Source organism: Apium graveolens, chromosome 3 (genome assembly GCF_009905375.1).
Source record: "Apium graveolens cultivar Ventura chromosome 3, ASM990537v1, whole genome shotgun sequence".
NCBI classification, from domain to species: Eukaryota; Viridiplantae; Streptophyta; class Magnoliopsida; order Apiales; family Apiaceae; genus Apium; species Apium graveolens.
In genome coordinates this window covers 269,741,173-269,764,413 of record NC_133649.1, presented here as the reverse complement: position 1 = coordinate 269,764,413, position 23,241 = coordinate 269,741,173, and the positions used below count along the sequence as shown (strand labels likewise).

The following is a 23,241-nucleotide window of genomic DNA, read 5'->3' as shown; positions in this document are numbered from 1 at the left end:
GAACCAACATTGTATGGAATCAATACATGTTGTGTTTGATGACAAAAATATTGAAGGACTTCAAGATGGAGATTTCCATGAAAGCCTCAAGTTTGATAATGTGGAGATGGTTAGTGATGAAAGTGATGATGAAAGTGATCAAAAAATAGTGAATCAGGATAATGTAGAAAAATCTACAACTAATGAAGCACATAATTCAACATCTGTCAAGTTACAAAATGCTTCATCCGTCGGGAGACAATCAGCTTCATCCGTCGGAACATAAAGTGCTTCATCCGTCGGAACATTAAGAGAAGCTGAAAGTCAGAATAGATCACCTACAGAAAGTTCCCCTTTCTCAAATTAAAGATTCACAAACTCAGGGGGAGTTTCTTATAATCAAAACTCAGTCACACATCATGACAACAATGAGGCCTCTTCATCAAGAGCTAATCTACCTCAATAAAGGAAATGGACTAAAGATCACCCTTTTGAGCTCTTCATTGGTGATGCATCTTCTAGAGTTCAAACAAGGAGAAGCAACTCAAGAAGAATGTCTATATAGCAACTTTCTATCTAAGGAAGAACCAACGAAGGTAGAAGAAGCTTTGTTGGATCCTGATTGGATTTTAGCTATGCAGGAGGAGCTAAACTAATTTTAAAGGAACAAGGTATGGAAGCTGGTACCCAAACCAAAAGGAAAGAATCCAATTGACACCAAGTGGGTATTCAGAAACAAGATGGATAAAATGGCATAGTGGTCAGGAACAAAGCTAGATTGGTTTCTAAGGGCTACTGTCAACAAGAAGGAATAGATTTTGATGAAACTTTTGCTCCTATTGCAAGAATTGAAGGCATCATAATTTTCTTAGCCTATGCAGCCCATGCCAATTTCAAAGTCTATCAAATGGATATCAAAAGTGCCATTCTGAACGGAGATTTGGAGGAGGAAGTCTATGTCAGTCAGCCTCCTGGTTTTGAAGATCCAAATTTTCCAGAATATGTCTATTATCTATTGAAAGCACTTTATGGATTGAAGCAAGCACCTAGAGCCTAGTATGATACTTTGTCAAAGTTTCTCTTGGAAAATCACTTCACAAGAGGTCCTGTTGACGAAACTTTATTCTTTAGAAATGTTAATGGCTCTAGTAAACTTGTTCAAATTTTGTAGATGATATTATATTTGGCTCTACAGACTGAAAAACTTTGCAAAAAGTTTTCTAAATTGATGCAAAATAAGTATGAAATGAACATGATGGGAGAACTAACTTACTTTCTTGGTTTACAAGTTAAGCAAGTTAGTGATGTAATATTCATTAGTCAAACCAAATATATTTATGACCTTTTAAAGAAGTTTGATGTAATGGATTACACATCTGCAAAAACTCCCATGACCACTGCAACTAACCTTGAATTAAACACTACTGAAAAGTCTGTGGATATTTCAAGCTATAGAGGCATGGTTGGCTCACTTCTGTACTTAACAGCTAGTAGCCCAGATATAATATTTTCTACTTATCTTTATGCTAGATTTCAGGCTGATCCTAGAGAATCTCACTTAGTATCTATTAAGAGAATTTTCAAATATCTTAGGGGAACACCAAAACTTGGCATTTGGTACCCTAGAGATTATGGTTCTGATCTAACTGGGTATTCAGATGCAGATTATGCAGGTTGTGAAATATATAGAAAAAGTACAACAGGAACCTGTCAATTTCTAGGAAATAAGCTTGTTTCCTGGTTCAGTAAAAAGCAAAATTCAGTTTCCACTTCTACAGCTGAAGCTGAATATATTATTGCTGGTAGTTGCTGTGCACAAATTTTATGGATGAAAAACCAATTATTGGACTATGGTCTACAAGTGGACAAAATTCGTATTTTCTGTGATAACACAGATGCAATTGCCATCACTGAAAATCCAGTACAACATTTAAGAACAAAGCACATAGACATCAAGTACCAACTCGTTAGGGAACATGTGATGAATGGTACTATGGAACTTCATTTTGTTCCAAGTGAAAAGCAGCTTGCAGATATCTTTACCAAGCGACTTGATGAATCCACCTTTACTAGGTTGGTAAGTGAGTTAGATATGCTTAATTATTCTTAAATTATCTCTGATAATTTTGCAAGTTGTAATACAGTCAGAAACTTAATTGATTTTTCTGTTTTAGATGAAATTTTGGCTAAGTCAAAATTTACATCTCGACGGATGTTCATTATCCATCGAGTTTGATCATCCGTCGAAATAGAATAGCTTGGTAAAAATTAATTACTTTTATGGATTATTTTATACCTGACAGATAATTGCTTTTGCTTTATTCTCATTCATCGAATTGTCTACATCTTAGCCATTAAAAGTACTGAACATTATCCATCGGATATACTTACAGTCTGTAAGTATATCACAACGGATAATTGACAGAATTTTGGCAGTTTATTTTATTTTTAAATGGCTATTTTAGGCAATTTTGATTGGGTCTTTAATTTTTAACTTTAATTTTTATTACATTTTAATCTGAGAATACATTAAAGCCTAACTTCAAGTTTATTTTAACTTTTATCATTCTCTATTGCAACTAACTGCTATCTTCTTCCTCAAAGCAAAAATCTTCTTTCTTACTATAAATTTCCTCACCTTAGCAATGGCATCAGTAGTCAAAATTATGTCTCAGTCAGGATTCATCTACGAGAAGAACAATTTCGTTGCTCTTGTGGACAAAGAAATTCCGGTATCTGAAGATTTTCACAAAAAGATAGACTTTGTGAAGGAATGCAAATTAAGTTATGCCGTGCTGAAATCACCCACAATCTACTGTGAAGTTGTTGTGGAAGAGATATGGACTACTGCTGTGTACCAGTCTACTGACAAACCATAAATTTTACTCTTAAAGGTAAGAAATTATGCATTAATGGTGACACAATTCAAGCATGTTTTAAGATTCTTGAGAACACCACTATTGAACCACACATAGATGCTAACTTAGTTACCATGCTTAACTCTATTGGCTATGCTCTTCCTATCACTAAGTTAAGTGAGATTAGAAGGCTAGGTCTTATAAAATAGTGAAGTTATTTGTGTGATGTAGTTACCAAAGTATTTTCTGGTAAGATAAGTAATTTTGATTCTATCAACACTGCCATACTTAACATGCTTTATATGTTGGTTACTGATAATTACAATAATTTCAGTGACATGATTATGTTTGAGTTAGGTTATAAGTTAGGGGAAATTAAAAAGAAAGCTAAAAATGTCTATTATGCTAGATTCTTTATGATTCATGCTAACCATCTTATTAAGGATATTGTTATTGAGAACACAACCAACAAAATGGATTGTTGGGTTCAAGAAAGAAGAGTGATTGCAGATCTTAACAAATCATCACAAAGAGGTGCCCCTTTTATATTTTCCAATAATGGAGGGCCCTCAGGTAAGTGAGGTAAGCACCATTGTCTCTACTATTCCTACCTCCCAAATTTCTTTTCCATTGAGTGTGGCTATGGCATCTTTGTCAATGACCCAACAGATGCCTACCCAATCCACCAAAACAAAAATTTCCAAATCCAAAACAAAGAAAACCCCCTCTGGTTTCTCTCAAAAGAAACCAGTTACAAAATCTACCAAAACTAAAGAGGGGAGTTGAAGGGTGGTAAGGTAGGTGAGGGACAGGGTGAACATCAAAGAAACCTCATGAATAAAGATGGAGAGGTGAGTGTACCCAAGCCTAGCCACACCACAGTTTCCCAACAAACTGTGGTGATTAATAAGGAAAGCATCACAACTCTAGTTTCATCCTCCCAAAAGGATGTTACTATTGAAACAAGCTCCCAACCAGGAGCACAGGCCAAGAGGGTTAGGGACACAAGCTCACCCCAAACTTATGCCAGAAAGAAGAGATCTAAAACCATTGGGGATGCACAGGGAACACACAGTGTAAACTGGAACTAAAGACTCAGTCAATGCACCATCTCAAATTCAGTTTGATGTGGCTCCAATAAATGTGGAGTCACGGCCAAAAACTTTAATCATAGAAGCACCGCAAACACCAAACTCTCTCACAAATTCTCTAGATGTGGATATGATCAACATATCAATCCCTGATTCTTCTTCTTTAACTCTGTTGGAGAAGCCAAAATCTAGTGCAAGTGAGCATCATCTTTTAGATGATTTGTTGGCTCACTTGCCAATTCTTTCAGGAACTGTTGAGACATATGTGCCCAAATTATCATCAATCTACACAGAGTCTACAATAGTTTCCACCCCAAACTGTATCATTTCTTCTATTCCGGTGGATATTGTTCATCAGTCGGTTAGTGATTATATCACGAATGATGTGCCTAACAACAGTTATCTGTCGGCTATCCTAACTACTACCTCGATGAATGTTCCTCATCCGACTGGTACTCACTACACACACTGAAATTTCAACAATTGTTACAAGTGTAGATGAGTTAGTTGTGGTACAATCACTCTTAAGACTGAGAGAAGGGAGTGAATTGAGTGAGGGGCTGAGTTTCTCTCAGGCAAAAGGAGAGGAAAAGAGAGAAATCATGCAGGCTATTTCTTTCAGCCTGGAAAAAGAGAGTGAAAGGAGTTCCACCTTAGTAGGTGAAGCTGAGGGTGTGAGGATGGTGAGCGAAGGGGAGCCCCTGATGCAAGAAAAGAGAGAAAATGAGAGAAAAGTAGGTACAGCTGAATGGGAAGAGCCCATTGTATGTGAGTTAATGGATGTCAATAAGGCTGACAAGAAATAACTAATTCAGCAAGAATATCAAGCTGTTTTAGACTTTGTTTCTTTTGAAGCTGAGGCATTTACTCACCCTATGTCAGCATATCAAGTTCTAGCTGAACAGGACAATGTGGCTGCAGAAAGGATGCTAAACTTGGTGCATACAACTGCTTCAATGCAAAGGGCAAAAGATGTCATCTCAGCCATGCCTCCCACAGCTGGTGATGATGTTGATTATGGAACTGGTGGTTCTAAAGAGTTTTTTGGAGATGAAGATGGTGATAAAGAAGAGTTTATGGACATAAGGGGAGAAGCAGGCCCTAACTCTAGATCAAACATTCCATCTTGGGTGTTCTCTAAAGAATGTGATGAGCAACATTTCAAGACTACTCTTTTTCACATCATTCAACAAACTCAGACAGCTCTTCAAGCTACAACCAATGCCAACACCAAGAAGCCACTTCAAGCACATCTCAACTCTCTCCAACTGCACCAAATTCAATCTCTTCAACACACTCTGGATGTCACTTCAATTAAAATAGAGATTGACTAAGTCAAGAAGGATGTCTCTGAAAGATTGGATGCTAAATTTCCAAATACACTTATGCTTGACATCGACAGACAATTGAGGAAGAACTCTAATCTTGTAACCAAAGTGGATTCCCTGGATACAAGACTAAAAGGACTGGAAGCCACTCTCACTGCAATTCATTTACATCAAGCCCAGCAAACCCAGTTGCTTCAAAAGCTGGTGGCTGCACAACTTGATGCTAACAAAATGGGGGAGAAAGACTCACTTGTCCCAGTTAGTCAAGGAAAGCCAATCAGTGAGGGGGAGGATGTGCTTCTGTTATTCCCTAACAATACAACAAGAATTACAGAAGGGGGGCTGAATGTAATTCTGGCTACTTTTTCAAGATTTTAAAACAGTTCTAACTCGATAAATATACGAGTGTTTGATTTGCAGAATGCGGAATAAAAGAGTTACATAAATCAAAACACAAAGTAATAAAAATGCAAGCTTTTAAAAATTTCTGGTGGATTTGAAAGTATCCACCATATATATATATATATATATATATATATATATATATATATATATATATATATATATATATATATATCGAATGAGAACCCTGTGAAGCTTGATTAGCTCACAGCTGCTTACAAGTATGAACAACTAAACTTACAGAGAAATGCTACAAAATACAGCTTGAAAATATTTCTCTGAAAATGTGTGTGCTTAGTTAATTGTTGTACTAGCTACACTTGGTTTATATATCACCAAGTTTACATGACAATAAGACAAGATAATAAAATAAAACATATCTAGTCTAACTTCATGTTACTTCACTACTCTATTCCACTATCTTTGAATATCTTCATAATAGCATGGAAATGGTAATGCTTCTTTATTCTCAAATCCCTGCTTAACAGGCTGCCACATTCCTTTTGCAAATACCCAACGCATGTGACTGTGTTGTCACTGTAAACAGATATTTGAATTTGATCATTCGTCGGGTACATGCTTGTCATCCGTCAGGGTAGCTTTGTTGATCATCCGTCAGGTAGCTTTGTTGATCATCCGTTGGGTAGCTATTTGTCACTTGATTCTATTTCATTTATACAGAATTATAAGACATCTTATATTTACAATTAATCAACCTATTCTGCATATCCACTAGTAGTCAACATGACTCATATGCTCCTACAGAATCTACACAAAGTTGTTTGCACAAATGTGCTACAAAACTTATTTGTTACATAAGCTACTCACCCGGTGGATGTCAAATCATCATTTATCGGGACTATATTGAATCATCCATCGGGACTATATTTGATCATCCGTCGAGTGCTACAAAATTCACTAAGTTAAATCTACTAAGGTATTTTGTTTAATTTATCATCAAGTTCACAATATATTCCTCACAATCTCCCCCAATTTATGTCTACTGGAATTATAGGCATAAATTAAGAGAAACTTGATGATAACAAAACATCCAAAAGATACAGAATAAAAATAGTACATAAAACTGATAAGTGCTACAATATATTTACTGGAATTTGAACAAAGCCAAGTATACAAAGAAGTTGCTCACAATCATTATCAAGGTGCTCCTCTATTCTGAGCAGATAAGTCTATTTCCTTGATAGTCTGGATTTCTTTTCAAGCCTCATGTTGTTCTCCTCTATTTGATTTTGTAGTTGTCTGTGGAACTCAAGTTCACCAGCTTCTGAGAGATCTAGCATTTCTTGCATTTCCAGTAGAGTCTCATTGCTAGAGATACTCAACTGGTCCTCCAATCTGAAGAATCTTCTTACTCCCTTCTCATCCCTGAATTCCATCTGCCAATAAAGCCTCAAATGCACTCTCTTTCCTGTGAAGGGAATTAACAGAGTTTTTGGTAGTGCATCTTTAGCTCTATTACCCCTCAGCTCCTCAATCTTCTTTAGAACTAATCTCCTTGCAGTCATATTGTATCCAAAGTTCTTTTTGAAAGATGAGTAGATCTTTATTAGAACAGATTGGCTTTCTAGAAGAATCCTATGAAGTGGCCATATTATCTCTTCTCCTCCCTTGTATTTAAACACCAGCCTTTCAGGAAGATGTCTGTGAGCATCAATCCCTCTTACTTCTTCCAATTCATCTAAGTAGAGGTTTATGTTAGAGAACTCCTTGATGTCACAGATGTATAACAAATCTCCCTTGTTGACTGTAGATTGAGATTTGGTTAGGGTCTTGGATCTGAGAGTCACAGGCTTCACTTTATTGCTTGCTCTAGTCTTTGTCTTCTTTGGCTTGTTGAAGATAGGAAAATTTAGCTCAGGAATTGGCAAGCTATCCCAGTCTACTGGTTCATCCTTTAGAATTATGGGCTCACCATGAATATTCCTTATTGGATCCACCACCTTGAATTCTTCAAATACCATTGAGGGTTTTGATGTCTGAGTTGAAGTTGTAGACTTTTTGGGAATGTAGTCTTCCATTTCCTCACCACTGAAGTCCAATTTTCTTTTAGAGTGGAGCTTGTATCTGAATCTTCTTTTCTGTTGTGGTTCATCTTGCACTTTTTGATATTGAGGTTCAGCAATTACAGATGGTTGTTCGGAAATCCCAGTTGTAGTCTTTGCAGCTTGAAGTTTGGCCAAGATATCAGCTTGCTCCTTCTTTTGTTTGAGCTTCTTAGCATCTAAGGCAGCTTGCTTCTTTTCTTGCCTGATTCTTTCCTTCTCTTCCTTTTTAACTTCTACAAACCGAGGGTGTCCAGCCACCACACAGATTTCTTTACCATTTCTGTAAATCTTGGCAATTCTTCTTTTAAGTGTTGAATCAGCTGAATCCTTGAAAAATGCAATTGACCTAGCCAACAGCTTCTTCTCATCTGGCCTAGGTGTTTCATACAAAATATCCATAGGATTTTTTTTCTGAAAACTTTGAGTAGTTTCTTTTAGGCTTCGTGATCAGCTTTGCTTTTGGAGATTTGATGCAAGATGTTTGACCCTTTTCCAAATAGTTCAAACTCATTTCATTCACAGAGATGTGCTTGACTTGAGAGTGATGATTAAAGACTTTGTCTGGTTTCTGAATTGGTCCAAATTTCTGTTGAATTTATGTATCTATTTTACTCCATTTCTCTTTTTACTCCTTCTCAGCTGCTGCTACATCAATCTTTAGCAGTTTTTCATTTGTTTCCAGTTTTGCTGCTGCCAGATTTATGATGTCAATGTTGTCCATGGCTGGTGGCTTTGTGAAAGCAATTGTTGGCACAATTACCTTGCTGACTTGTATGTTGAGCTATTTCTCCCCCTCACTAGATGATCCTTTCTCCCCCTTTTTGTTAGCATCTAGTTGGAGAGTGGAAGGGAGTTGAGCAGCCACCAACTGTTGGAGCAAAGCAGTCTGAGTTTCTTGATTAGAAAGTATCTTGGCCATTGACTTCTCCACATCAGATAATCTAGAGTCCATGGCCTCAACCTTTCTATTGAGATCTACCTCCTTCCTTAGCTTATGAGCTATCTCAGTCATGGTTGTTCTAGGAAGTCTAGCATCCAACCTTGCTATGAAATCCTATTTTACTTCAAAACTTCCTGCTTGATTTCATCCACACTTTGACTATGTTGGAGAGCTTGAATTTTATGCAGCTGGAGTGCTTCAAGATGTGTTGTTAGTAGCATCTTAGTGCTGGTATTTATAGATGTCTGAATGGCTGTTTGGGTGTGATGAATCAGCTTGAATAGTGTTGATTGAAGATGTGAGTAGAAACATTCTTTTATTAGCATCCAGGCAGGAACATCTGCATCTCCCCCTATGCTCATATTGTCTTCCTCATCATCTCCACCAGTATCCCCAAATGAGTCTTCAGCCAGTTCAAAATCACTGCTAGTAGTAGAAGGCATAGCAGTGATTGCATCCTTTTCTCTCTGTAAGGATTGAGTACTATGTACCATATTGAGAATTCTTTCAGCCTCCTCATTGCCCTGTACAGCTAATGTTTGATTAGCTGTAACAGGATGAGTAAATATCTCAATATCTAGGGAAATAGAATCTATGACAGCTTGATATTCTTGCTGAAATAGTCTTTTCCTTTCTGCCTCATTGACATTCATTGACTCACTAGAAATGGTGTCCATCATTATCTCTCCAGTACCTGCATTTCTCTCATGATCTCTCTCTTTTTGCATCAAGGGCTCCCTTGGCTTCCCACCTTCACACCTTCACCTTCACCATCTAAGGTGGGACTCCTCTCACTCACCCTCACCTTCACCATCTAAGGTGGGACTCCTCTCACTCACTTTTTCCAGTCTTGAAGAAATGGACTGCATTTGTTCACTCATTTTCTCTCCTTTTTCCTGGGAGCAACCCAGAATCTCACTCAATTCACTCCCTTCCCTCAATCCTAAGAGTGATTGCACTACCACTAAGTCTTCTGCACTTGTAAGAATTGAAGAAATTTGAAGTTGTGCAGAGACTCCCGACGGATGAGGAATATGCATCGGGTTAGTAGTATGGTTATCCGACGGATACCTGCTGTTAGGCTTATTCGTCGGGATACAATCACTACTCGACGGATGATGAATATCCATCAGGGTAGAAGAAATGAATGAATTTGGAGTGGAGACTATTATAGACTCTGTACAGATTGATGAAAATTTAGGCACAGATGTCTCAACAGACTCAGAAAGAAATGGCAAGTGAGCTAACAAATCATCTAAAAGATGATGCTCCCTTGCTTGGATTTTCGTCTTCTCCAAAAGAGTTAAAGATGGAGAATTTTTAAGTGATGTATTGATCATGTCAACATCCAGTGAGTGTGTGGGTGAATTTTCTGTTTCAGGTGCTTCAATTGTTAAAGATTTTGGTTGTGACTCCATATTTATTGGAGTCACATCAATTTGACTTTGAGAAGGTGCGGTGATTGGGTCTTTAGCACCAGTTTGCACTGTGTGTGTTCCCTGTGCATTCTCAAGGGTTTTTGATCTTTTCTTTCTAGCATAAGTTTGTGGTGAACTTGTGTCCCTAGCCCTCTTAATCTGTGCTCCTGGTTGGGATCTTGTTTCAATAGTAACATCCTTTTGGGAGGATGAAACTAGAATTGAGCGTATTTCCTTATTAACAACCACAGTTTATTGGGAAATTGTGGTGTGGCTAGGCTTGGGTACACTCATCTCACTAGACTTATCCTTAGGGTTTCTTTGATTTTCACCCTGTCCCTCACCTTGCTCACTCACCTTCACACTCCCCTCTTTGTGTTTAGTAGATTTTGCAACTGATTTCTTTTGAAAGAAACCAGAGGGGGCTTTCTTAGATTTGGATTTAGAAATTGTTGGTTTGGTAGCTTGGGTAGGCATCTGTTGGGTCAATGACACAGATTCCATAACTACACTAGATGACAAAGAAATATGTGAGGTTGGAAGAGTGGAGACAATGGTGCTTACCTCACTTACCTGAGGTCCCTCAATGATTGGAAAATAGTAGAGAGGCACCTCTTTGTGGTGATTTTTCCTGTTGAGATCTGCAATAATCCTCCTCTCTTGAACCCAACAATTCATGTTGTTGGTTGGGTTCCCAATTTCAATGTTCTCAGTGAGATGGTTAGTAAGCATCATAAAGAATCTAGCATAGTAGACACTTTTACCTCTCTTATTCAGTTCTCCTAACTTATAACCTAACTCAAACAAGACCAAGTCACTGAAATTAAAGTACTTACCAGTAACTAGCATGTAAAGCATGTTAAGCATGGAAATGTTAACAGAACTAAAGTTACTAATCTTACCAGAAAATACCTTAGTTACCACATCACACAAAAAGCTCCATTCATTTCTAAGACCTAACCTCCTAATTTCACTTAACTAAGAAGTGGAAAGTGCATAACCCATAATATTTAGCATGTTAACTATATATGCGTCTGTGTGTGGAACAGTAGCAGTATTATTAGGAATTCTAAAGCATGCTTTGACAATGTCACTATTAATGCAAAACTGTTTACCTTTGAGAGTGAAAGTGATGGCCTTGTCAGTAGAGTTTTACACTGTAGTTGTCCATATCTCCTCTACAACCTCACAGTAGAATTTGGGAGATTCCAGCATCGCGTAGTTGAGTTTACAGCTTTTCACAAAGTCCATCATTTTGTGAAACTCTCCATACCTTTGAATCTCCTTGTTTACAAGAGCTATGAAGTTGTTCTTTTCGTAGATATATCCAGTTTGAGACATGATTTTGATGACTAGTGCCATTGTTAGATAATGAGTAATTTGCAGAGAAAAATATTTGCTTTGGAGAAGAAAGGAAGTTAGAGCAATTGAATTGAGAATGATAAAAGAGTAGATTAAAAATGAATTCTGCTTTTATACTATCTCAGATTAAACTGACAAAAATAATAAAGAGAAATAAAGTAACCAATCAAAATAGCCCAAAATAGCCGTTTAAAAATAAATAAACTGTAAAAATTCTTCACTTATCCTCCGTGTCATGCTTACAAACTGTAAGTATACTCGATGGATAATGTTCAGAGTTTTAACGGCTAAGATTGAGACAATTCGACGGATGAGGATAAATCAATTATCCGTCGGGTTATAAAATAATCCAGAAAAGTAATTGATTTTTGTTAACAAATAATATCCCGAAGGATGACCAAACTCGATGGATAATGAGCATCCGTCGGGATGTAAATTTTGAATTAGCCAAAACCTCATCGAAAGCTGAAAAATCAATTAATTTTCTGGATGCATTATAACTTGCAAAAATATCTGAAATGATTTAAGAATAATTAAGCATACCTAACTCACTTACCAACCTTGAAAAGGTGGATTCATCAAGTGGCTTGGTAAAGATATCGGCAAGCTGCTTTTCACTTGGAACAAAATGAAGTTCCACAGTACCATTCATCACATGTTCCCTTATGAAGTGGTACATGATGTCTATGTGCTTTGTTCTTGAATGTTGCACTGGATTTTCAGCGATGGAAATTGCACTTGTGTTATCACAGAAAATAGGAATTCTATCATAGTCCAACAATTGGTTTTTCAACCATAAAATCTGTGCACAGCAACTACCTGCAGCAATATATTCAGCTTTACCTGTAGAAGTAGAATCTGAATTTTGCTTTTTACTGAACCAGGACACAAGCTTGTTCCCTAGAAATTGACAGGTTCCTGTTGTGCTTTTTCTGTCTATTTTACAACCTGCATAATCTGCATCTGAATAACCGGTTAGATCAAAACCAGAATCTCTAGGGTACCAAATGCCAAGTTTTGGTGTTCCCTTGAGATATCTGAAAATTCTCTTGATAGCTACTAAGTGAGATTCTATAGGATCAGCCTGAAATCAAGCACAGAGATAGGTAGCAAATATTATATATGGCCTACTAGCTGTTAAGTACAGAAGTGAACCATGCCCCTGTAACTTGAAATATGCACAGACTTTTCAGTAGTGTTTAATTCAAGCTTAGTTGTAGTGGCCATAGGAGTTTTTGCAGATGTGCAATCCATTAGATCAAACTTATTTAAAAGATCATGAATATATTTAGTTTGACTAATAAATATTCCATCACTAACTTGCTTAACTTGTAAACCAAGAAAGTAAGTTAGTTCTCCTATCATGCTCATTTCATACTTACTTTGCATCAATTTGGCAAACTTTTTGCAAAGTTTTTCATCTGTAAAGCCAAATATAATATCATCTACATAAATTTGAACAAATATACTAGAGCCATTAACATTTCTAAAGAACAAAGGTTTATCAACAGTACCTCTTGTGAAATGATTTTCCAAAAGAAACCTTGATAAAGTGTCATACCAGGCTCTAGGTGCTTGCTTCAGTCCGTAAAGTACCTTCAAAAGATAGTAGACATATTTTGGAAAATTTGGATCTTCAAAACCAGGGGGCTGGCTAACATAGACTTCCTCCTCCAAATCTCCATTCAAAAAAAACACTTTTGACATCCATTTGATAGACCTTAAAATTGGCATGGGCTGTATAGGCTAAGAAGATTCTGATGGCTTCAAGTCTTGTAACAGGAGCAAAGGTTTCGTCAAAATCTATTCCTTATTATTGACAGTAGCCCTTAGCAACCAATCTAGCTTTGTTCCTGACCACTATGCCATTTTCATCCATCTTGTTTCTGAATACCCACTTGGTGTCAATGGGATTCTTTCATTTAGGTTTGGGTACCAGCTTCCATACCTTGTTCCTTTCAAATTGGTTTAGCTCCTCCTGTATAGCTAAAATCCAATCAGGATCAACAAAGCTTCTTCTACCTTCGTTGGTTCTTCCTTAGATAGAAAGCTTCTATATAGCAATTCTTCTTGAGTTGCTCTCCTTGTTTGAACTCTAGAAGATGCATCACCGATGAAGAGCTCAAAAGGGTGATCTTTAGTCCATTTCCTTTGTTGAGGTAGATTAGCTCTTGATGAAGAGGCCTCATTATTGTCATGATGTGTGACTGAGTTTTGATTATAAGAAACTCCCCCTGAGTTTGTGAATCTTTAATTTGAGAAAGGGAAATTTATGTAGGTGATCTATTCTGACTTTCAGCTTCTCTTAATGTTCCGACGGATGAAGCACTTTGTGTTCCGACGGATGAAGCTGATTGTCTCCCGATGGATAAGACAGACTGTCTCCCGATGGATGAAGCATTTTGTAACTTGACAAATGTTGAATTATGTGCTTCATTAGTTGTAGATTTTTCTACATTATCCTTATTCACTGTTTTTTGATCACTTTCATCATCACTGTCATCACTAACCATCTCCACATTATCAAACTTGAGGCTTTCATGGAAATCTCCATCTTGAAGTCCTTCAATATTTTTGTCATCAAACACAACATGTATTGATTTCATACAATGTTGGTTCTTAGATTGTAGACTTTATATACCTTTCCTACAGCATATCCAACAAAAATTCCTTCATATGCTTTAGCATCAAACTTCCCATTTTGATCAGTTTGATTCCACAAGATATAACATTTGCAGCTAAAGACATGAAGAAAATTTAGAGTTGGCCTCCTATTCTTGAATAATTGGTAGGGTATCATACAATTTTCTTGATTAACCAAAAAAATATTCTGAGTGTAGCAAGCAGTATTCACAACTTCAGCCCAAAAATATGTTGGTAACTTTGATTCTTCAACCATTGTCCTTGCAGCTTCAATAAGAGATTTATTATTTCTTTCCACTACTCCATTTTGTTATGGAATTCTTGCTGCAGAAAACTCATGCATAATCCCATTCTCTTCACAGAATGATCTCATCACAGAATTCTTGAACTCAGTTCCATTGTCACTCCTGATTCTTCTTACTTTAAAATCAGGATGGTTGTTGACTTGCCTTATGTAATATCCGGGATATATCCTGTAATTATTTTTGCTATTAAGTATTTATTATATGTGTTCCGTATCTATTCTGTGAATTATTTGTTAAGTGTTAAATGTGTTTGGATGTTTAAAAATATTATTAATTGAGTATTTTAATTTTTATATGTCCAAAATAAAATATAGATAATTGTCATATCTTCCTAATTATTTTTATGTTGATTTATGAATTTATAGGAATCATATGAATTTTATAAAATCTTTTTCCGGGTATTTAAAATCTATTTTATAAAAACGGGAACCAACCGACGTCATCCGTTGTTACGTTTTTAGAACACAAAACTCTTTCGAGAACTCCTTCCTAACCTAATTGCAATATTCCGAGCATTTTTCATGTTTTGACTTTTTCGATCCGGCGTACGGTTTGTCCTACGCGGGTCCCGGCGCAATATTTCCAATACAATATTTGTTTTGGTAAATCAATAAAACTCGTATTTTTGAGAAACGGGAGCTTTATATTACACTATCACAATTATCACCTCGTAATACGTGTAACCAGGCGCTGAGACCAAGACCGCAGTACAAATTGTACTAATTTGGATAATTATCCCGAAAACCGATACCGTTTGGATCAGTTTTTATAAATAAACGTACCGTTTTATATCCAGAATGATCCAACGGGATACTAATTTTCTGTAATTATAAACAGCCTTTTACCGTATTTTATTTCATATCAAAATCATTTGCAGACAGTTAATTATATAATTTTCCAGAGAAAAACCCTAAATTCATAAAACCTTCTGAGAATCAAACTACCATTTCAAGGTGTTATTGAAATTAGTTGGAAAAGTTGGAGTAACCAAATCGAAGGTCTCAACGAGTACTATCAGATTCCGTGTTCCATATCACTGCAGAAATCAAGGTTTATTTTCTGAAAATTTATTTATTTTCGAATTATTTTTATTAAAAATATGAATTTTTGTTCGGATGATTGTTTGAATGATTTGATGATTGCATGTTGTAGAGCTTGTTTTCCTGATGATTTTCATATGTCATACGTCTGATTTGGAGTTCAATAACATGCTCAAAAGTGGGTTTAATTCTCGAATTTTAAAATTAGGGTTTATAACCCGTATGATTGTTTTCAATTGAAATTTGGGGCTTTTTGATCTAGGGGTTATTAGCTGATGAGTTATAGTGGGTTGTGTTCCTTATGAAATTTGCAATCGATTGGTATATAGCTCGTTAACAGAGGATTGATGAATCGAAGGGAGTTGTGTTTTGAAGATTTACGATGTTCGCCGGAAACCGATGATGTTCTTGGCCAATTTCCGGCCAGGACAGGGATGATTGATGTGTTTTGATTGCACGAATAGATTCCCGGTGTTGAGTAATGTAAATCTGGAGCAGATGGTGAGGTGAAGGTGCCAGAATCGAGTTCTCCGGCCACACCTGTATTTTCCGGCGACGGGGGTGTAAAAATTTCAGTTTAGTCCCTGGACTTTTGGGGACGATGAAGTTTGGTCCCTGAAGTTTCCAGAGTTTGCAAATTTAGGATTCCTGTTTTAAAAATATTCAAAAATCATATTCCCTATTTATTTTTATTATAAAAATTCGATCTTAATTTCTGAAAATTCCAAAAATTATTATTTTAATTCCAAAAATTATTTTTAATTCAAAAATAAATATGAATTAATTAGTTAATTAATTTCAGTTAATTTTTAAGTGATTAATTGGTCAATTAATTCGAAAATTAATTAATTAATTAATTGATTTAATTAATTATTAATTGATTTTAATTAATTATTTAATTAGGTTTAATTATTTAAAAATGATTTAAAAATTCTGAAAAATAGTTTCAAGCTTTAAAATATTATTTTAAATTATTTGCAAGTTACTATTTGAAGAATGAGGCCACCTATTGGTGGGAGATGGTGAAGACATTGGAAGGTATAGATGTTATTACTTGGGAAAGGTTTAAGGAATTGTTTTTAGAAAAGTCTTTTCCTCAGTTTGTCCAAGACCAGATGGAGCTGAAGTTTTTAGAATTAAAACAAGGAAATATGTCGGTGGCAGATTATGAGAGTAAGTTTGAGGAATTGTCAAGGTATGTGCCGTCGTATGTGGATACTGACAGGAAGAAGGCTAAGAGATTCCAGCAAGGTTTAAAGCCATGGATCAGAGGGAAGGTAGCCATTTTTGAATTGGATACTTATGCAGGAGTTGTACAGAAGGCTATGATTGCAGAGACAAAGAGTGAGATGTCCCAGAAGGAGAAGGAAAGCAAGAAAAGGTAAAATGAAGGGAATGAAGGTCAGTCACAACTAGGAAAGTTTCCAAATTTTAAGAAGGGCAAGTTTCATCCATGGAGGAATTTTAATTTCAAGAGACAAAATGCAGGCGACGGAGGCCAGGGCAACCGTCCAGTTAATGCGAATCAACCGAATCAGTTGAGGTTAACTTTTCCAGATTGTCAGGTATGTGGAAAGAAACATGGAGGAATTTGTAACAAGTTGAATGTGGTGTGCTTTAAGTGCAACAAGAAAGGGCACTATTTAAGGGAGTGCCGAAATCAGCCAGCAAAAGAACCAACAAGTAAGGATCAGCCTATCCGGAATCCAGCAGTGAAGGTTCCAGCCATTGGATTTACGTGCTTTAAATGTGGAAAGCCAGGACATATAGCAAGAGATTGCAAGACACCAGCCCTAGTCAGTAATGCATTGAGGATTATGGGATCTACCCCAGCAGTGAATGAGACTCCAAGGGCTAGAGTTTTTGACATGTCTGTGAAAGATGCTATCCAGGATACGGATGTCATGGCAGGTACGATTAATGTGAATTCTTTATGTGCCAAAGTGTTAACAGATTCGGGAGCAAATCGATCATTTATTTCACAAGATTTTGTTAGTAATTTAAATTGTCCAGTTGAGTATTTAAATGAAATAATGACTGTGGAATTAGCAAATCAAGAACGTGTATCTGTTAATCAAGTTTGTGGGAATTGTGAGATTGAGATTTCTGGCAGTAAGTTTTGTGTAGAATTAATACCATTTAAGTTAGGAGAATTTGACATTATCTTAGGAATGAATTGGGTATCTAAACACAATGCCCAGATAGATTGTCGAAATAAGAAGGTAATGGTGAAGACGCCAGATGAAAGGATAGTAACGTTCAAGGGCCAGAAGCAAGTAAAGAAGTTCTTAACGATGATTCAAGCCAAGAAGTTACTACGACAAGGATGCGAGCATTTCGTGGCATATGTGATTGACAGAAGTCAGGAGCTAGCCAAACCTTGAAGATATTCCAGTAGTGAATGAATTTCCAGACGTATTTCCCGACGAGTTACCAGGACTTTCTCCAGATAGAGAAATTGAGTTTGCAATCGACTTAGCACCTGAAAATAGAACCGGTATCCAAGGCCCCATACAGAATGGCGCCCATTGAGATGAAAGAGCTAGCGAATCAATTGCAAGAGTTATTAGAGAAAGGAGTAATCAGACCCAGTGTATCCCCGTGGGGTGCACCGGTACTATTTGTCAAAAAGAAAAATGGAAGCATGAGACTGTGCATCGACTATAGGGAGCTCAATAAGCTTACAATCAAGAACAACTATCCGTTACCCAGAATTGACGATTTGTTTGATCAATTGAAGAGAGCCAAGTACTTCTCCAAGATTGATTTAAGATCGGGATATCATCAACTTAAGATTAAGCCAGAAGATATACCAAAGACAGCTTTCAGGATAAGGTATGGACATTATGAATTTTTAGTGATGTCTTTTGGATTGACCAATGCCCCGGCAGCGTTTATGGACATGAAGAACAAAATTTTCAAGGAATACTTGGACAAGTTTGTTATTGTGTTTATAGACGACATTTTGATTTATTCAAAGACGGAAGAGGATCATGTGGAACATTTAAGAACAGCTTTGGAGATTTTAAGGAAAAAGAAGTTATATGCTAAATTCTCGAAGTGTGAGTTTTGGCTACAGGAGGTTCAGTTCTTAGGACACATAGTCAGTAATGAAGGGATCAAAGTGGACCCAGCAAAGATTGAGGCAATTACAAATTGGGAAAGACCGAGAACACCCACCGAGGTAAGAAGTTTTTTGGGATTAGCGGGATATTATCGTCGATTCGTCCAAAATTTTTCAAGGATTGCCACACCATTGACAAAGCTTACACGGAAGAATGAAAAGTTTATATGGAACGACAAGTGCGAAGAAAGTTTTCAGGAATTGAAGCGAAGATTAATCACGTCACCTGTTTTGTCACTTACAGACGATCAAGGGAATTTCGTAATTAATAGCGATGCTTCTCATAAAGGACTAGGATGTGTTCTGATACAGCACGATAAGGTGATTACGTATGCGTCAAGGCAATTGAAACCACACGAACAGAAATATCCTACTCATGATTTGGAGTTAGCAGCCATAATTTTCGCTTTGAAAATTTGGAGACATTATTTGTATGGAGAAAAGTGTGAGATTTACACGGATCACAAAAGTTTGAAGTACATATTCACACAAAAGGAGCTTAATATGAGGCAAAGGAGATGGTTAGAATTGATCAAGGATTACGACTGCACGATTAATTATCATCCCGGTAAAGCAAACGTTATAGCAGACGCGTTGAGTCGGAAGGAAAAGTTAAATGAGTTATCAGTACATGAAGAGATATATAAGGAATTTCAGAAACTGGAATCGGAGATTAGAGTTTGCAAGCCTGATGAAGCAAAAGTGTACAGTATGACTTTCCAGCCGGAGTTGTTAGAGAAAATAAAGAAGTGTCAGGAAGATGTAATGGATCAAGATATAAATTGTTTGGTAGGTGAAGAATTGTGCACACAAAAGGACGATCAAGGTATTATTCAGGTTTTCTTCTAGAATTTGGATTCCACTGGTGACAGAGCTGAAGAATGAAAGATTTTCGCTCGACAAATCAGTCCATATGTACCTGAAGGAAATTGTAGCTCGCCATGGAGTTCCTGTGTCCATTGTATCGGATCGAGATCCAAGATTTAATTCAAGATTTTGGAAGAGTTTTCAGGAATGTTTGGGAACGAGACTGAATATGAGTACAGCTTACCACCCACAGACGGATGGCCAAAGTGAAAGAACGATCCAGACGACTGAAGATATGTTGCGTGTTTGTGCTATTGATTTCAAAGGAAGTTGGGACGAGCATTTACCTCTAGTAGAATTTGCTTAGAACAACAGTTATCACGCCAGTATTGGGATGCCACCCTACGAAGCCCTTTATGGATGCAAATGTAGATCTCCAGTGTATTGGGACGAAGTAGGAGAACGCAAAATACTTGGACCTGAATTAGTACAGCAGACAAAGGAAGTAGTTGAAATTATCCAGAAAAGATTGATAGCCGCACAGGACCGTCAAAGGAAATATGCAGACCAGTCAAGGAAAGACATGGAATTCGAAGAAGGAAGCTTGGTATTATTAAAGTATCACCGTGGAAGGGACAAACGAGGTTTGGAAAGAAAGGAAAGCTGAGCCCAAGATATGTCGGACCTTTTGAGATTCTAAAGCGCGTTGGCAAAGTAGCTTACGAGTTGGCAATACCTCCGCACATGGAGCACATTCACAATGTTTTTCACGTATCGATGCTTAAGAAATATAATCCAGGCTCCAGGCATGTAATAGAATATAAGCCAATAGAGCTTCAGGAAGATTTGTCATATGTAGAGAGTCCGATAGAGATTCTAGAGGAAAGAGAGAAGGTATTGAGAAATAAAGTGGTAAAGCTAGTAAGAGTGTTATAGAGAAACCCAAATGTTGAAGAGTCAACCTGGGAGTTAGAAAGTGATATAAGAGAAAAGTACCCTCATTTGTTTTCTTAGGAGATTCCGAGGACAGAATTCTTTTAAGGGGGGAAGGATGTAATATCCGGGATATATCGTGTAATTATTTTTGCTATTAAATAATTATTATATGTGTTCCGTATCTATTCTGTGAATTATTTGTTAAGTGTTAAATGTGTTTGGATGTTTAAAAATATTATTAATTGAGTATTTTAATTTTTATATGTCCAAAATAAAATATAGATAATTGTCATATCTTCCTAATTATTTTTATGTTGATTTATGAATTTATAGGAATCATATGAATTTTATAAAATCTTTTTCCGGGTATTTAAAATCTATTTTATAAAAACGGGAACCAACCGACGTCATCCGTTGTTACGTTTTTAGAACCCGAAACTCTTTCGAGAACTCCTTCCTAACCTAATTGCAATATTCCGAGCATTTTTCATGTTTCGACTTTTTCGATCCGGCTTACGGTTTGTCCTGCGCGGGTCCCGGCGCAAAATTTTCGATACAATATTCATTTCGGTAAATCAATAAAACTCGTATTTTCAAGAAACGGGAGCTTTTTATTAAACTATCACAATTATCACCTCGTAATACGTGTAACCAGGCGCTGAGACCAAGACCGCAGTATAAATTGTACTAATTTGGATAATTATCCCAAAAACCGATACCGTTTGGATCAGTTTTTATAAATAAACGTACCGTTTTATATCCAGAATGATCCAACGGGATACTGATTTTCTGTAATTATAAATAGCCTTTTACCGTATTTTATTTCGTATCAAAATCATTTGCAGACAGTTAATTATATAATTTTTCAGAGAAAAACCCTAAATTCATAAAACCTTCTGAGAATCAAACTACCATTTCAAGGTGTTATTGAAATAAGTTGGAAAAGTTGGAGTAACCAAATCGAAGGTCTCAAGGAGTACTATCAGATTCTGTGTTCCATATCACTGCAGAAATCAAGGTTTATTTCCTGAAAATATATTTATTTTCGAATTATTTTTATTAAAAATATGAATTTTTGTTCGGATGATTGTTTGAATGATTTGATGATTGCATGTTGTAGAGCTTATTTTCCTGATGATTTTCATATGTCATATGTCTGATTTGGAGTTCAATAACATGCTCAAAAGTGGGTTTAATTCTCGAATTTTAAAATTAGGGTTTATAACCCGTATGATTATTTTCAATTGAAATTTGGGGCTTTTTGATCTAGGGGTTATTAGCTGATGATTTATAGTGGGTTCTGTTCCTTATGAAATTTGTAATCGATTGGTATATAGTTCGTTAACAGAGGATTAGTGAATCGAAGGGAGTTGTATTTTGAAGATTTACGATATTCGCCGGAAACCGGCGATGTTCTTGGCCAATTTCCGGCTAGGACGTGGATGATTGATGTGTTTTGATTAGAGCTGTTCGCTAACCGAGCCGTTCGCGAACAAGCTCGAGCTCGGCTCGTTAAGGGCTCGGTTCGTTAAGGGCTCGAGCTCGAGCTCGAACACAAAAATGTGTTCGTTAAGAAAATGAGCTCGAGCCGAGCTTTTGGCATGTTCGGCTCGAGCTCGGCTCGAGCTCGGCTCGGCTCGATTCGGCTCGAGCTCGGCTCGGTTCGGCTCGAAAAAAAAATTAAAAAAAAATTATTTTTTATATATTTAATTATTATGAATTTTATTCAGATTTTTTATAAATATTTTTAAATTATTGAACTATACGAATGTCAAAATATATATTTTAGTAATTTGAAAAAATTCAGATATTAAAAATTAATTTTTTAATTTGATATTTTAATAATTAACAAGTGATTTGACTATTACTTGTAACTAGTATTTATTTCTTGATCGGTGTTTCGATTTTTTGAAATTATTTATAAATGATCCAACCGTACGGATGTCAAGATCTATATATTTAAGTGATATAATAAAAAATTTAGAAAAAATAAATATATTTGGTTTGCTATTTTAACGGTAAACTAGTAGTTTGACTAGTACTTCTCCCATATTAATGTTTCGATTTTTTAAAAAATATTTATGAATGATCCAGCCGTACGGATGTTAATATCTATATTATTTAGTAATATGACAAAATTTTTAGAAAAAATAAATGTATTTGATTTGTTATTTTCACAGTCAACAGGTGTTTTGACCTTTACTTGTAACTATTGTTTAGTCTCATATTAATGTTTCAATTTTTAAAAAATATTTATGAATGATCCAACCGTACGGATGTTAATATCTATATATTTTAGTGACATGATAAAAAATCTAGAAAAAATAAATTTATTTTGTTTATTATTTTGACAATCGACCAATTGTTTGAATAATTGTTAGAACTAGTGTTTAGTCTCATATTAATGTTTCAATTTTTTTAAAAATATTTATGAATGATCCAACCGTACGGATGTTAAGATCTATATATTTTAGTGACATGACAAAAGTTTTAGAAAAAAATAAATGCATTTGGTTTGTTATTTTAACAGTCAACCGGTGTTTGACCTTTACTTGTAACTAGTGTTTAGTCTCGTATTAATGTTTTGATTTTTTTAAAAATATTTATAGATGATCCAACCATACAGATGTTAATATCTATATATTTTAGTGACATGATAAAAATTTTAGAAAAAAATAAATTTATTTTGTTAGTTATTTTGACAATCAACCACTTGTTTGAACAATACTTGTAACTAGTGTTTAGTCTCGTATTCATATTTTGATTTTTTTAAAAATATTTATAGATGATCCAACCGTAGGGATGTTAAGATCTATATATTTTAGTGACATGACAAAAGTTTTAGAAAAAAATAAATGTATTTGATTTGTTATTTTAACAGTCAACCGGTGTTTTGACTTGTACTTGTAATTAGTGTTTAGTATCGTATTAATGTTTCGATT

The 23,241-nt window shown here is 35.9% G+C and overlaps 1 protein-coding gene across 1 annotated transcript in view; it reads right to left on the bottom strand.

The window, feature by feature from the left end:
* LOC141715011 (cytochrome P450 CYP72A219-like) overlaps positions 1–23,241 on the bottom strand; it is a 57,862-nt gene that overhangs the window by 21,799 nt on the left and 12,822 nt on the right. Inside the window, exon 3 of the mRNA XM_074518499.1 lies at positions 8,975–9,211. Coding sequence (XP_074374600.1) covers positions 8,975–9,211 — 237 coding nt within the window. The remainder of the gene's footprint in view (positions 1–8,974; positions 9,212–23,241) is intronic.